This window comes from Saccostrea echinata, unplaced genomic scaffold (genome assembly GCF_033153115.1).
Source record: "Saccostrea echinata isolate AGI-Se365-2 ecotype Australia unplaced genomic scaffold, CSIRO_AGI_Sech_v1 ptg000037l, whole genome shotgun sequence".
In the NCBI taxonomy this organism is placed as follows: domain Eukaryota; kingdom Metazoa; phylum Mollusca; class Bivalvia; order Ostreida; family Ostreidae; genus Saccostrea; species Saccostrea echinata.
Window position 1 is genome coordinate 1,122,591 of NW_026889786.1, and position 17,694 is coordinate 1,140,284.

At 32.8% G+C, this 17,694-nt stretch overlaps 1 protein-coding gene across 2 annotated transcripts in view; it reads left to right on the plus strand.

Moving 5' to 3' along the window:
* Positions 1-17,694, plus strand: part of LOC133200151 (tyrosine-protein phosphatase Lar-like) — an 84,077-nt gene that overhangs the window by 40,260 nt on the left and 26,123 nt on the right. The window contains exons 6-12 of one of the 2 annotated variants that reach the window (XM_061335909.1): positions 825-1,007; positions 1,944-2,054; positions 3,455-3,715; positions 10,340-10,440; positions 10,582-10,780; positions 15,029-15,316; positions 16,696-17,007. In XM_061335909.1, coding sequence (XP_061191893.1) covers positions 825-1,007; positions 1,944-2,054; positions 3,455-3,715; positions 10,340-10,440; positions 10,582-10,780; positions 15,029-15,316; positions 16,696-17,007 — 1,455 coding nt within the window. Of the gene's footprint in view, positions 1-824; positions 1,008-1,943; positions 2,055-3,454; positions 3,716-5,938; positions 6,587-10,339; positions 10,441-10,581; positions 10,781-15,028; positions 15,317-16,695; positions 17,008-17,694 lie in introns of those variants that run through there. The other variant, XM_061335910.1, reaches the window with a different exon arrangement.

Sequence of the window (17,694 nt, forward strand, 5' to 3'; positions counted from 1 at the left end):
AAGAAAGCTAAGGCATTATAGAAATAAAATTCTATTAACATTATAATTAATAAGTTAAAAATTTTGTTGTTGAGTTTTAAATAGCTGAGTCATTAAATAGCACAAGTAATATTTTCCTAGATAAAATTTGTTACAACAGGCTGATGCATTGGTTGGTTTATATTTCAGCATTTTCATAAATTAGAAAATCTCAGGTGAGCAAGGCAGCTCTTTCAGCTTTTTTCAAATTTTGAATAGATGTGGTCTATTGTATAATTGCACAATACAAAGCAAACTTTGTATACTTTCTGCAGTTTTCCACTGTTGTTTGACAAGTAGAGATGCCTATATTTTCCTTCCCATAATCCTCCCATTTACCCAGTCTACCCATAATTCCTGCTCTCTGTCTCTCTTCTGGACCATCCCTATCAAAAAACTTTACTTCAGTGTATATTTTTTCCTACAATTTGGCATTTTGTTATCATGTTAAAACATTTTCCAGAAAGATTTTTAAACTGTCATGAGTTTTATCATTGAAGAGTGCAAAACTGTTCATCAAAGTTTTACTAAAAATGTATTTACTGGTATATATAGACCACAATGTATAGATTTCTATTCACTAATGATTTTTTTTAGTGATACTGAACAATCAGTTGTCAAACAAATGTCATAGATTGAGGGGATACAGGTACTTTTTCAGTTGAATGTGGAATTTCACACGTACTGAAATGTTAACAACAGAAATGGATCAGCTTATTTAGTGAAGGAGATATTGCACTATTTATCAAGAAATAAGAAAGTCAAAGATTACTCATCTTCGTTATTTTTTTTTTTTTTTTTTACAGAATTTCCAGTAGGATATCCCAAAATTATTGTTAATCCAGAGCTAAAATCTGTTGAGAAAGAGAAACCTGCCATCATGCAGTGTCAAGCTGATGCTAATGGACACAAGTTTGACATCGAGTGGTTCAAAAATGGCATCCCTGTAGATCTGGGTGACAACAAACGGCTCACAATCACAGAAACAGGTTAAATGATACAGCCAAATATTTTAAGCAAGAATAGTTATTTTGCAACATAGCCACCTTTTAAAACTTAATGGTGTTACATGTACTTTGTAGAATATAGATTACAAGAAAGAATAAAAACTAAAGCACAAATGAATCATTGACATATTTATGTAAATGAGTCAAATAACTTGTTGATGAGGTCACATATTGCAATTCTTGCACCCTATAGGTGCCCCTTGTATTTTCAATCTGAAAGAAATTAACCCCCCACCCCACCCCACCCACACACACACACACACACACTTTATTTTTAGGGCACACATTTAACAAATTCTGTACATCTTTTTTTTTTTTTAATAATAAAAAAAAGAATGCATCTTTCCCCCCAACAGATAATTTTTTTAAATATCAAAGCATTTGTACAGATAGTCTACCTGCTGGATAATGTCTGTCTTGAGGGGGATTGACTCATTGTGATTCTGTGGGTTGTTAACTTCAGGAGAATCAAACTGAGTCAGTAACCTTAAAGGATAGGCACCAGTTGTGATATCTATATTGTTTTTCATAGTTAAAAGATGTCAACTTATTTTTGGATGCAGGCAAGGTGAAACCTTTGAAACTTTTAGAGATCAGAAAAATAGCTCAAGTAAAAATTGTAAAGTACAGGTAATGTTTAAATAAGGGAAAACTGAAAGCATTCACATTAAAAATATTGTAAAATTTACATGTTGAAGAAGACCTTGTAAAAAATATCTTTGATACTGACCTCTTGAAGAAATAGCACTATAAACCACCCACCCACCCACCCCTTCTGTTTTTACAGAAAATTTTCATTCCACAGGGAATTCAAGTATTTATGTATCAGTTGAAAATTGTATTTCATAGCTTGATTGAAATATTAACATTTTGGAATGTGTTTCCTCTTTATCAATGGAACAATCATTTTCTTTTCAGGCTCTTTACGGATAGCCAAGGCTTTAGAGTCGGATTATGGAAAGTATGAATGTGTAGCTACCAATGAATATGGAGTGGCATACTCTTATGCTGCTATGTTATACATCAGAGGTGTGTATCTTCATAAGTGGCTGCTGAGGAAAAAAAGAGAGAGAAAAAAACATGCCAATTTATAAATCAAATTTTACAACTACACAAGAGTCAGCTCTTGAAATCATAAATTCTGAATAGCATAACAAATGATTATTTCTTTGAGGGGAGAAAAAAATCTGAATGAATAACATGATCCCATCAATTAGGCTGAACTGCTGAACAAAGAATAATGTTTAGCCTAATAGTTGAATAAGATTCAGATGGCAATGGACCAATACATTGCTGCAGTGATAGATTATGGCGTTTCCTCCCTTAGATCTGGTAGAGCTTCCTATATGTACAACCAATTCAAATTATTTCTGTTGACTGGCATGACACTGAATGAAGGATGACTAGAATACTCTTAAGAAACATCTGTCTACTATCACAAACAGAGACTTTTCATATTTTTTTTTCTTATGTACTACAAGGTTGTTAAACCTAGGGGTTAGATACCATCAGGCTTTATCAGATAAAAGGTAGACAACAATGTTTCATGATCATACCATCATGTCAGTTTTGACATAAGTAGTTCTGCAGAACTCTTCGTCTTGCATACAAAAAGAATGAAAGATAAGAACTCTGTTAAAGAAAAAAATTATAAATCATGTAAATAAAACTAAAGTTTTGTATCGTGAATATTGTTACCCATTTAACAATTTTATTCCTTACTCAAAATTTTTCAAATTTTTTCTCTTATTATGAACTCTAATTTTTTCTCCTCTTGTATTTACTGTGATTAATCAATATGATCTTGTGTCCACTTCCCTATACTTTACAAGTATAAGTGGGTTAACACTTAACATGCTACCATATCTAAAGATGGAACAGCATCCTATAGACGGTGTGCTAGATATGGGGGTTATTTGTGATGTAACATATGCTAGGTTAATCAAAGATACTGCTAATATCAGGTAATCTTAGAACACACCCCTGTCTTATTCCTGCATATCACCAGCCCTACTTAAACATGGTAATAGATCATGCTGATTTGAATTTAATATATTTTTCGTTGAATCTACCATCATCAAATTATGATATCTTTTTTGGATTTCGGTTTAAAAAACACACTCCCATATATTATTTGATGCCAACTAGTCTTATCTGAAAACTTAACTTACATTTATCTCAGAATTTTTAGAAGACTGCTGTTGTAGATTGATTCAGGTGCAATTACTGAATGTTCATTAAGTTTTGCTCTTGAAGTATTTTAAGTTTATGAAGCCAATACATTTTAATGGCAGCATCTTTACTCTGCTGTTTTTCATCAATGTATGCAAGAATTCATGACAAGAAAGCTACAAAAAAGCCCACCTGTAAATAATATGTTTACATGACATATAGCAAAGCTATAATGAATTATGACTCTTTTTTTCCAGTACGTAGAGTTCCCCCTCATTTTACCCTCCCTCCAAAGAGAGTGGAGGTGGACCCCAACGGCAGTGTCAATCTGACCTGTGTGGCTGTCGGATCCCCTATGCCACATGTCATGTGGCGAGATGGTGCCACAGAACTTGGAAAACCTGTCATAGGAAAAAATGTCCTTCAACTTAAAAATGTCACAGAAAGCAAGAACTACACTTGCGTGGCGTCCTCTGACTTAGGGAACATCGAACATGTTGGGGAGGTCATAGTTAAAGGTAAAATATCTATACAGCAACATGTGGTCTAATTCATTAGAAATTATACACAAAATACTAACAAAACTTTACTAACTTGTACTGTACCTGAGTAATGTCCTGATGGGAATGTATTTCATTATAATTAAGAATTCAGTTCTTATCACCTTAAATTTTAGTGCCAGTCATTTAAGAAAATGATTAACTGAATGTTTACACTCACAATCAATTTTTAGAATTTATTTTGATGCATAACGTGCATGTAATAAGTATTGTAATAAAGATTCAACAAATATTCCTGAATGTATTCAATTTTTAAAAAAAAAAAAAAAAAAAAAAAAAAAAAAAAATTTAAAGTAAGCAGTAGTCAAAAGAATGCAGTTTATGTCAAAAATACCAAATACATCAAATAGAATGACAATTTTCAGATATTTTTTTCTTTTAAGAAAAAAAATGTTACGTTCCAATAAGTATTCACTTTATGGTATGATTGTATAAGCCAAATTCACTTGATTTTTTTTTTTCATTTTGCCATCTCCTTTTTATGCAGCCAAGAGTAGTGGTATGCTATTTCACATAGTTTCCTTACAAAAACAGCATGGATCTGATGTTTATCATAATTATATATATAAAAATGATTAAAATCATCTTTAAGTGTATAATATAATCTGTATCAGTTTCTTCTTATACATAATCAATTCTTTCATGACATTTCTTTGCATCATATTCAGCTGTTGATATAGGGTTATTGTGACTTTGGGTAAAAAATTTGAAATTCTGTATATCTAATATAACTTGATTTACACTAGACTGATAAAAGGAAAAATATATTGTATGCTCTTTGGCACTGTCTTATCATTACCAAGATAATTGGAAATTTTAATGAATTGAGGATCTACTTTTATTTTAGTGAACACAATTGCCCTCCAAAACTCAACTTCTTAATAACATCTCTTAGAAAATGCTCATTATGTGTATTTGTTCGCATGGGATTAGGTCTGATACTTATTATCAAATTTCTTGAAGCATGTTTGCATTTCATTTTACACTGCAGTGCTACAGAGTAGATATGAATCGCAGCTAAATTAGCATTCAACATCTGCCTCAAGATTATCGCATTAATTTGGATTTCCTGTTAAAAAGTGGTTAATAAGAATCGGCTAATACTCAAAGATTTTGCGGTATTTTCATTGAGAACATGCAACATGCATAAGATTGCAGAACTGCCTTCTAACATGCTGTTAAGTTGTAAGGGAGTTATTATATCATGTTTTTTCTACCCTTACACATATTTACACTATACACACTATTTTTTTTTCCTCGTCTGTGTATTTTATGTGATGTCTTATCTTTGTCCAATTTTCACTGGTTAATTAAACAGCTGTAGAGCCATGGGGAGGTAATGAGATTTACATGTGCTTTTTGTTGATACTTTTCTCGGGAGGTGGTATTGAAAGTCATTAAAAAATTGATCAGGCTATGCTGATGATCATCTTGGGGCCCCTCCAGCCTTTGATCATTATCTCGGGACCTCTGAATCAACTTAGACTTCTTTGGTAGATTGTTGTTTGATTAGATTGAATGGACCATAGTCTAATGTAGTTTATATGAAATACACATTGTAATTACCATAGAAACTTATTAATTTCTTAAGGTAACTTTTTTATTCACTCCTAACTTAGTATAAGTAGACACTAGAGCACAGAATATTATGTAGATATGTTGATGAAGATTGTAAAAAAAAATTCTTTTGCCCACTAAAATGTTTAGTTTATTTAATCAATTGTTAATGTATGAGTGCTTTTTTCTTCCTTTCACAAATTTTGAATTTCAAAACCAGAAATTTAAGAGCACTAGCTTCTTAGAAAAACATTTGATAAGTATGAAGGCAGTGTTAAGATTCCTATCAGATTCCTGGTGGAACTAGCTTTGAAAAACAGTTGATGGAGAGCACCAAATTTTATTCGCTTCATATTTTCTCTAATCTTTGTCTTATCACATAGATGTATGTTATTGAATGCTTTTTTTATCCTCTATCTGTCAGATAATTCTGATAAAAAGCCATTTTCAAGTTTAGCACATATCAAAAGATGTTGGACTACATTCAATGCACTGTATTTCTTAACTGACACACCATGACATAGAGTGTTACATGGTGAGTTGCTATGACAACCAGATTACCAGGATGATGAGAAGTTCCCCCCTTTTTCCACACAGATAATGATTAACCAATCAAGTGAGTGAAGAGAGTCACATGACCTCTCAGTAGTGATGAGCCTGAAGTTCCCTGTGTTGCAAGTGATGAAGTCAAAATGAAAGCAAAACAATACAAAGGATTGTTTTTTCTGTGACATGCAATTTAATTAGAACGGGCAATCAAGGATAAGTTTCATCAATAATTCTGTTAACAGCTTTAGTGTCAGGGAATTAATTTACCCTATTGCAGCAACATAATGTGATGATCACTCTCTTGTTCTAAGAGAGATTGGGATTTTTTGAAACCTGATGAAAACTTGTCAAACAATATGGAACTAATTTCTAGGAGCTTTTACTACAAGGATTGTACTGCAAGATGTGTTTTTATATTGGTATTATTGAGTGGAATTACTGGTCAGAGTGTACCAGAGAAACCTACAGGATTAACTCACTGGGAAGTGACTCCCCAGTCTGTGAGGCTGACGTGGAATGCCGGGAGTAACGAAGCGGTGATCCAGTACAAACCCAAGGATGACGATAGTTTTCAGTGGATTGAAACTCGTGCTCTCAAAAAGTCGGAATTCACTGTCCGACGTCTACAGCCTTACACAGTTTACCAATTTCGTGTTGTAGGTGTAAATAATTATGGCCGTGGTCAGAGCAGTGATACAATTGAAGTTCGAACTGGAGAGCTAGGTTGGTCTCAAAATTACAAACTTCTGCAGAATATTATTATGGAAAATTGCATGATCCATTATCTTTGGCAGATGTTACAAAATCATTTTTTTCAATGATTTTGCATCATTTAAACTTTAGGATGAAGCTCTATTATTTTAACCTATGTAAGAGCTGCTGTTTTAATATTCTGTTGTCAATTATTGCTAACCAAACACTTGAAATTTGACCCAAAACAAGTATACAATTGTGAAGATAAAGTAGCCTGCAATGAACTTGGCCCAGTGCACTCTGTGTATACATGTTGTTACAGAGGTTAGAACATGGCTAGGATTGTACGAGTTAGTTATTTACCTACATGCCATAAGGTAATTAGTGTCCATCAATCTACAGATACTGATTATCACCTATCAACCCATCCTGTAGCAGAGATTGGGCAAACTGAATAGCTTATCTACTGCACGGCAGACTTAACCCCCTCCTGTGTTTATAAGAGGTTAAAACACATCTTGCCCCCTCCCCTGCTGAGAGTACAGGGTGTGAATGGACATTGCATAATCAGTCAACTATAAACACTATTTAGGGTGATAGATAACTTTCTCTAATAATTACTTGGAATTTTCCACTTGGAATCTAAAAACTGGATGATAATGCTTGATAGAAATGTGACACTTATTGACTAGCACGTTTAATTTATTAATTGATTATGTTAAATATTTTCAAGTATATGATCAAATTTCATGATATTGAAAACTTATCATATAATCTTGACATGTGCTTATAGAATGTATCAAGTTCAGTGCTGGTTAGGTAATGGTGAGTGATGCCATATTGATTAAAAATAATTAATGGCTACTTTGTTGTCTTTGACAGTGATCAAAGAAATGAAATAAAAGCCCTACACAAGCATGATGAAGCAGGAAATTAACATTTCTATCAAACATATATTTTTTTCTGAAGTTAATTGCGTATCACAGAGTAATGACTCTCACATTGATTATATCACCCAGGTACAAGCTTTAAGTGATTTCTGTAGACAGATTTTAGAATCGATAGAACAATTTGTTCTACAAGAAATGGAATTGTCAATGGTCTAAAAAATGAAGATGAAAAATCTGTTTTTTGTCTGTAAGGTTTTTGGCCTTAATGATTTATACAACGACTCCTTTGTGACTCATGTGGTACACTATAGTATCAATTATCAGGAATGCTTCTCTTTTTGTATGTGATCTTATAATTCTGATTTTAATTCTTGATTTATACTCGTCTTTAGTATTTAATTTTGATATATATAATATATATACTACACCAGTATGTACTCTACAGTCTACATACACCTGTACTAGCTTGGGTAAACTTTTATTACTTTTTAATGAGGTCCGTTTCTCTTTTCTCCAACATCTGTACTTGTCAATCTTTTTCCAATGAGGAGGATTGGTGGTAGGTTATTCTATGTAAACCCATATAACATGATTCATCATCTATGCTTCCAGCAAATCTTAGATGAAGAGGAGAAAAAAAATCTTATCTGATCACTGAGGAGTAGAATTTATCAGGCCAAATCCCCCTGTGCCTTCGTGCAGAAATGCACTGAAAATGTTTCAACATCTTGGGTAACTTTGCTATGGTATATTCTGAGAATGATCTTATCAAGCCTATGTTGTTGTACTGATGTGTTTAGAGGAAAGTTTAGAAAACAAAGTTTTACAGAAATTCACAGGGTTCTAGATACAGAATCTTCAGTTTCAAAGTTTTACAAAATTATGCTGATGAAATATTTGGCATCTCCCACTCTTTGTGTTTTACCTAACAAGATAAAAGGAAAAAAAGAAGGCCCTAGTTATCAAGCTGTTTATTATGTTTTTAAATTTAGATTAATGATAGGAAAAAATGAAATACTTTTTTCTCTTTCAAAAAAAGTTACCTTTGAGATCTTGCTGGTCTTACCCTTTAGTTTCTGTAGTACAAGTCTAAATCAGAAGGCTGGTTAAGTTCTGCTGGAGATGCATGCATCTTTTCCAAATCTTCAGTTAAAGTACAGGACCAGGAGATAAAGGACCATGGTAGTTAGGAGGTCAAGGACATCACTCACAGAGGTTGGTCACCCTATCCAGACTCACAGTGGGAGTGCCCTGAAGAAAGTCAAGGACATGTTCATCACTCAGAAAATTCAAGAATTCGGTCACCATATCCAGGCTTAAACAGTGGGAGTGCCTAGTAGCAGAAGCAGGAAGAAATTCAGACTTGACAGATGAAGAGTGCCATTCAGGAATGCACTTCATCAGTTCTTTATTATATGTCAAACCAGTGATAACACCACTCTAGCTACTTCATGGGATACCCTTAAACTTTACTTTCCTTGTTTAACAATGAGAACACAAATTTCTTGAAGGAAAAAAAAAAATTAACTGGGATCAATGTTTATGAGGATATCATAAACAACTTAAAAAGTTTAGAACAATATGAATTTAATGTAAACATTTTAAACTTGAATCAATTCATGTTCCAGACCAAAATATTTGTTCCCCAAAAGATTTCACAAGTATTAAAGATGGTTTTATCAATTGCCAAGCAGAGAGAATGTCATACATGAAAATGTGCCAACATCCAGCTGTTTGGTGCCTTGCTGTTTATAAAGTATTTTTCAACATTATGATTAAAATAGGCTTGTATATCTATTTTAGAATATTGGCAGCTTTCTGAATTATTAAATAGTCTAAAATTGAGTTAGATATCACTTCTGTAAACCTATATGAAGGCAATATTGTCATACTAGTAATTTTGCTAGTCCTGTTGTATAAATGTGGATTCCTAGAATTTTAGAGTTTAAATAATGGATCTGCATTGATTAAGGATAGTTTGATACTGCAAACTATTATACCCATGGCAAAATTATCCATGTTTAAACTTTTTATAATTGTTAAGATACAGTATTTCTGAAATGTCCAGAATCCAGATGTCCTAATTTATGGATACTAAGAAGGTACATATGGTGCTGTGATCAAGGAATTATGTCTGCAACAAATTCACTTATCATGCCCTCACTGCGATTTTCATAAGTCTGTTTTGAATTCATTAGAATTTGATACTTTATTGGCCAGCCTGTATTTATAAGCTGTGGATGAGATTTTGTTTTTTATTTTAAAAAAAAGTTATCGTGTAAGATACGCTACATCCTGTCAGTCTGAATATACTGTTTCGCCTGGGTTAGCTTGCTTCTGGCAAGACGCAGGCAGTCGGACATCATGGGGAGAGTTTGATTAGCTTTACTGGGAGTCAAATTGTGTTTAATCTTTTTACCACATCTCTTCTATACTGTACACACAGAAACTGGCCTTTGGTGAAAATATGTTCCAAGGTCACCCAGTTTCTAAAACTGTCCTTTAGTACTCAGGTAGTTGACTTAAAGCTGAAACAAAAAATATTTTAAGTCAAGTTTTTCGTCACTTTTCATTTTAATATCACTTGTGTATATTTTGAAATACTTGTATTTTCACTGATGGTTTTGCATGGTTTATCAAATTGTGTACTTCTTCTGTCCTTGGAGGCATGAACATTTCTAATTGAATATGGTCAATTAAGCTGATCTTGCTTCCAAGTATTATTTTCACTGAAGCAAAACAATTTACATTGCAAAGGCATATTTTATTGATTAATTTAATTATAAGATGCAAAGTTAGACAATTATGTTTGTCCCAGACAGAGAATGTTGGCTGAGCTTCTTAAGTGAAGTTAATTTTGTTTTATGAATCTGGATGTTTTTTTATCTTGCAGCACCTGGAACACCTCCAAGATATGTTACCGCCAAGGCTCTTAACTCCAACACAGTCAGTGTGTCATGGCTACCTCCAGAAAAACCAAACGGTGTCATACAGGTTGTTGCCGACCAAAATAAATAAATAAATAAAAAAAAGAAGAAAAATAATCTGTACCACAATTATATTCTAGTCCTTTTGGAATAATTTATAACAGTTTTCTATGCAGAAATGTTCTTAACGCTGTTCTCTTTTTCTTAGGGATACCGAGTGTTCTACACTCTGCAAGCAGATTTACCCATAATTCTGTGGAACAACAAAGAAGTCCAGTCAAACACCAATGAAACTATTATAACAGGTCTGAAGCCAAATGACACATACACAATTTGTGTCCTAGCTTACTCCAGTAAAGGGGAAGGTCCAGTGTCGCAGCTTATAACTGTCATCACCAATGAAGGAAGTAAGTTGTCATGTGACTCTGTTGTGGCTTATCCATTGGTTGATTTCTAAGTGCAGTACTTTTACAAGAAAGCACGCAATGTGTCTGTTCCATCACAGATGGAGCTGTACCAAAACAAATGCTATGGCATGTTGTTAAAAAAAATATTTCTCTGCATGGTATCAAAACACAATTACCATGGTGATGGCATGCATTTATCATGCAGTAAGTACACTGTAGAGAAGTAAAACAAATAATCAATATTTGTTAAACAAACTTATGATGTATGGGCTCTAGAGCATATGATCAAAATTTATTATTATTTCTGGAAAAAATAATCCTACAAAAGGTATGGATATCTTTGAGCAAAGCAGAAAATGTACTTTGCAACTGTTAAATATCTTGTTATGTTTACTTGCTGGTAGCCTGTACTATGACTAATTTGCATGAAGTTAGGTCTTGCAGTTATGCGAGTAAATCCCTGTAGACTGGTTCATGTGACTTAGCACTAAAACTGCATGCCGTATTGAATACCAAAATATTGCAACAGCCAGATATTAAATTTATAGAGTTTTTTCTCATCATAACGTGCCTGATCAAGGACAAGATTTGGCTATTGTGATAGAATTGGTGACGCATCCTTTTTGTGACATGCATCTGATTAACATTCTTTAGAGATTAGCTAATCAAACTGGCTTGGCATAGGTATTGACCAACATGTAGAAGCATCCTTTTCTTCTTTCCAACTTTTTTCGACTAGAAATGTTTATTTTGGCTATTAGTCTTGTCAGAAGAGATAGGAGCCTCAGATCATTTTTTTTTTTTAAATCAGTTCCGAACTTTGCAATTAATTTTGGTTGGCTGACCAGGTTATACAGAAACTGAGGTCCAAGGAAGTGAGAAAGATAATGTACCTGCTAATTCGTGTTCTTGTTCTATTTAGAAAGCAAGGTTGGGATACAATACACATTTGCACTAGATATGCTATTATGTATTAGGGTTAATTTGTGAACACAGATATGGATACTAAAAAAAGGAAAGCTAAAATGGGAAGGGGAGGGGTAAGGGGGTACCCTTGTTCTCTTATATGGTGGAACACAATGGCAGAAAATCTGTGTACCCTTCTTGTGCTCTGAAGTCGTCTAAAAAATAAATCCCGATTTTTCTAAGTTTATGCCTCCTTTGCAGAAATTCCATTAATGGTAAAACATAATGGTAATAACGGTTTTTCAAGTAAGTTGATTCAGTCAGAACACATACTTGTTATTCCTTTTTTTTCATCAGGTGGCATTTCTCTGCTGTCGTTTGACATATATAACTTTGCATGTATTGTTTATCATTTATTGTGTACTCCTGTAAAGTGTTATCACAAAAACGAAATCTGGGAAATAATTTTACATAAGAAAATGTGAAAAAAACTTTTAACTGTCCATTTTATATCTGTATTTGTTATACTTGTGATTTCTCTACTAATGACTGTGTCTGCAGTATATAATGTGCTCGCGCGGTGTTGTACAATTTGCGTATGAATATAACAGCGCACTGTATAGCTAAAGCATGTTGTAGTTGCTATCTAGTATCCATTTTTTGCTGCGCGAAAAATGTGTAGCGTCTTTTTTTTCCTTCACATTTTTTCTGTATCATTGAGTGTTTTCATGATTTTTTGAAAGAGTATAATAATTTTAATTCTTAAGGTAAATTTTATATTTTGAAAAGAAGAAAAAATAATCAAATTTTTACTATGTTATTGTAATCGTTATTTTAAGCAATATGCGCATGCATGCGATAATTGATTTATAACAAATTCTAAAGTTATGCTGTCTGCTGTAATGAATTTGATGCATAGATATTTAACAAGCGTTTATTTCTTTTCCCCGTTACTTACCGTGCAACAGGCAACTTTCAGGGTAAGCAAAGCGATCATTATTTTTCTATGTTCTAAGTTTTTTTGGTCACAGTTTACCCCCCTAACACTTTCCATACAATTGATGATCATTGCTAATGCCTATTTTGGTTTGGATTAATTTGACAGGTTATGAAATCTTAAGTTTAATGATAAAATTCCCTGTATTACAGTCATCAAATATAGACTTTTTATATCTTAATCATTAATCAGATCTAATGAAATAGGGATATAAAATGGTCTAGATATAGAAGAGCATTATGCAATGGAATCATTTGAATGTTGATTTGTGTACTTTCCGGAAGAATTGCACATTTGATATTAGGAAATGTATATTTTTTTTGTGATTAAATGCAGTATATGTTCATTTTCACTTCGTTGTTTCACTTGTACCTACATTTACCCATGTATTATCAAGCAAATATTGTGGCAATCCAGACCAAAATGTCAAAAGAATTTGTAAGGACAAGATTAATTTGAAATTTCCGTATTTTTTTCCAGGTGGCTCTCGTAAGTTTTTAAAATATTATGCATGAAAAAAAATCACCATTATTATGGATGAATGGTGTATATACTTGTATGCCTGTAGAAGTTGGAGAAAATGAGGTTTTTTATCTAGACATGGATTTAATATTTACGTAACTGTAAAAGACTATTTGTAAGAGAAATACTATCGTATGAAATGAATGCAGTGTATGACTTTCATGATCACACTTGGGAATGTAATCTGCACATTTTTCAAAATGAGTCTTACTCATTGAGTATCTGATATCGATCTTTCTAAAACCTTGAAACACTGTCATGGAGGCTCTCGCATGTTATCTATTGAATAGGACATTAATGCTTTTTTTTTGGGATTAATTCACATTGTATGTGTAGCTGAGCATTGCAAACAGCAGTAAATTTGATTCTTGCGGAAATTTTCAGATGATCAAAACATGATCCACTAATGGAAACAGTATTAGAACATATGCTAAGAGGATTTGAACACAAGATAGTGCATGGTGAATAGATCATTATTACCAGAAGTAAAGGTCAAATGAGGAGGAATGTAGCACTGTACTTGATGAAATTAATAGCATTCAATATCTGATGTTTTATTACTTTATTTTTATTTTTATGCCTAAGAACACAACTGGCATATGCTGTATTATCTGTATTTAGGATTTTTTTTCCTTACTTTAATTCACACCTTTTAAATATGCAGAAAATTATATCAACAGTCAAAATTTTGTTATCTTGAACTCAGTGGGACTAGAAAAATCTTCGTTTATCTTCTTCTGAGGATTCAAGATTATTGAGGTTGAATTACGTACAGAAAAAGGGGTTGGAACATCCATTTTATTTGAGATATCACTGTATGAGATACTTAAGGTCAACTGTATATTATATATAAATGATTGGAATGTAGTACTAGCTATAAATTTTGATTTATCTAAAGACCTTAAATCTTCATAACTGTTCGTCATGAATAGTTTTAATTCAAATAGAACAAAAGAAAAAAATAATCAACTAAACTGTGCTAAAATGAACATGCTTCATTTAATCACATACAACCAATATGTATACATTTTTTTTTATTCACAGAAATTGTGCAATTTGCTAATGGCTATTTCACCCCCACTTAATTTAGTCAATCTGCAAAATCATGACCAACTAAGTTTTCTTTTGAAAAATTATTGCTTATTAAGTTTTTTTTTCTTAACTTACTCTTGTATTCTATAATTTTCATTGAATAAGTGGTTGTGATGACATTATGACGATTGGATAAAAAAGAGTGTGTATTAGAATAGAAAGTACAATGGCTAAGAACAGGTGAAAAATAGTTATTAATAAAAATTTAGGAATAATATAGTATATTTATCATTACTAGTAGATAGAAAATTTATGCTGGATATTGCATGAACCAGTAATCAGATACATTGCACATAACAGGATTAATTTATCCGTATGCATGATTTTCTGTAATTCCTCAATATTAAGAGTCAAAAAAATCAGTCAATGAAAAAAATAGTGAGCAGACCAGAAATTTAAGATAAGAGTACCTACTGAAGTTTATATACTAGATAGCACTGCCACATAACCAAACTATAGATATAGATGGACAAACTGCTGCAATGCAACTTTCATTGGTCTGCATAGAGGCATAAAAATACAAAAAGTCAAAATGCTGCAAAGCAATTGCAAATTTGAATAGCGGTACTGTTTTCCCGAAGCTTTGCTGCAATTTGATTAGCGATGGCAATTTCTTATGCAGTTAGTGTAAAGTAATTTGTGTTTCATTTTAGGCAGAAGAAAATTTAAAATGTATGATGATTTAAGAAATAGAATAGGCACATATTTGATAGTTTTACTCTACTTTTCAGTTCCGTCACAACCCCGTAACATTTTTGCGGAAGTTACAGGACCTAACACTATAGATGTATCCTGGGACCCTCCTAGTCAGATTAGAATTGTAGTTAGCAAATACTTTGTGTACTACAACGATACATACTTAAAGCAAGAGAACAAAGCGGTAGTCCAAGGCACAGAGACCAAGTATCAACTGCAGGATTTAACCCCCGACACGGTGTATACCATAAAAGTCTCAGCCTTGTCAGTGAAAGGTGAAGGGGCCGCCACACGCATCATCCAAGCCAAGACACTCCCATTTGGTATGTCTATAAATACTCATATTCATACACAGCAGTACTGAATTTCCACATCAAATCTGTGTGCAACATCACAGAACTTGGGGTAAAAAAAAAAAAACCTTAGTGTTCAAGTTGAAAACTTTCTCTTTTTTTGTATTTATATATTGTTCACTTGTGGTATTTCCCCTAGCCACTCACTGAATGACCCAGTAGTAAATTTCTTTATATTATATTTGTGTTTATGTTGTGAACATTGTTTCTTCATCAAACTTTTAAAATTTCAATTCATGACTGTTTTAATGATTTTCTGGATAGCCCTTGAAATGCTGGGTAAGTGTATGGGGTAGTTCAGTTAGATGATTGGGTATTTGGTCATAAACAGTAGTTGGGTTTATTTTTTCGTAGATCAAGGTCATTTTTTTTCTTTAAGAAAAATTTAAGAAATGAAGTTTCCAATGTTTTTTAATTGCTGTGCAATTCATGAAAGGTCAAGGCTATTTAATGAAAATAATTTTTAAATCAACATTTTAATTCAATTCATACAGTTTTCTTCAAATGCATGCATTAATCATGGGATGGATAAATTAATTTTATTGCAAAATTCTCATTGAGACAAAAGATTTGTCCTTTATTTTGTTATCATCTTTTTTTCCCTCCAGTATCTCACTTTTTGGCTTTAAATGTGTTGACATATCATTATTTCTTTTATTTGTTTACACTATCCACATTTATTTTTATCTTAATGTTGTGAAAATTCAGTCATCAACACGTTTCCATCTTGAAGTATCCATTTTGTCATAATTTATTTGTAATTTTTAAGCGAAAAATTCCAGATAATTTTTTATTAATTTTGAAAAAGTATTTTGATTGTATTATGGGTCCATATTAGCATCCATAGATAGAATAATTTTCAAAATTTAGATTTCCTATTTCAGAATAGTTACATAGGTATTTGTACAATTTATTGCCATTCAGTTTCACACTGCTGAAAACTGAAGCTTAGAACAACTTCACATTTATCAAACAATATCCATTATGCAAATACATCTAAAGTTAAATTATTGATTGCTTCATGTAGTTTAACTGGAAAGCTTGACTCATGGCTCATATCTCAATAAATACTGATAGAGAGCATGCCTGATTTTGATGGCAATGGAAAAAATTACTTTAATAGCATACAAGCTGCATCAAATGCATAAACTTTCAATTATCACCATGCATGTCAGCATATAATGGATGCTAATAAGTGGTGCCATGATGCAAAAATAGAAAATCAGCACTGAATTCTGTATTTTATTTTATTTCATTCATTGCATGTTTTTGCATGTAAATTTATTTTCCGTTATATGTGTTATTTATTCTCATTTTCTTTTCCCCCAACCCTCACCACTTCACTATAGTGCCAAGTGCCGCCCCTCAAGCTGTTAGTGGAATGCCCTACAAAGACTCCAGGAGTATCAAAGTCACGTGGAAACCTCCCCCAAAAGATCAGCAAAATGGGGAGATAAAAGGCTATAAGATATTTTATGTGAAATATGACCCCAGTCAGACTGATCAGGATGCCACCAGCGTCTCCGTTGACGCTGAGAATCAGGAGATAGTGTTGGGCAAACTTGAGATCTTTACTGAGTATAAGATCTGGGTTCTGGCCTTCACCAGTGTAGGAGATGGTCCCAGTTCACCACCCATACGAGTGTGGACCAATGAGGATGGTAGGTATTGTCCGTGGATTTAAACAAATCATCGTCTTGCATTGACCTAGATCTTTGGATCATGGATGACTCCGTTGTTAATTTTTCCTTTTTCCTCAATGGTGTTATGTTTCATAACTGTTTGGATTTAGACAGATTGACCTCGTGTCATTTGAACTCAGAAAATCATGCAGAACATTTTAAAAAAAAAAAAGAAGAAAAAAAAAAAATTGTTGAAATGGAGTAATACATCAATTGATCTCTTAGACATACAAGAAAAAAAAGAAGAAAGTTCTGCATGATTTTAAGGCTTCATGATTGCATCAAACATCTTCATTACAGATTTTTTGTGTTAGTGTCATGAGAACCAATTCTGCACAGACATGTGACTAAAGGCATTATTTGATACTGAAAATATAATCTTAAAGTGGGTTATGTCAAACCTAAAGTCACATCTCTGAAGGGAATGTCACACATTTTCACATCGTTGCTTTTATTGTTTTGTCATTGCACATTTATCATTAGGTTTTCATTATTTGGAAAGAGTGTGGCATTGCTTAAAGTGGTTTTGGAACTGTAGGGTCAGAAAATTGCTTTAGTTTGATCAAATTTATTGAAAACTACATTGGAATTTTTAATTATCATTCCAGCCATTTATTTTCTCATTCCTTTCATCCTTATCACCATTTTCATCATCATTCAATCGTT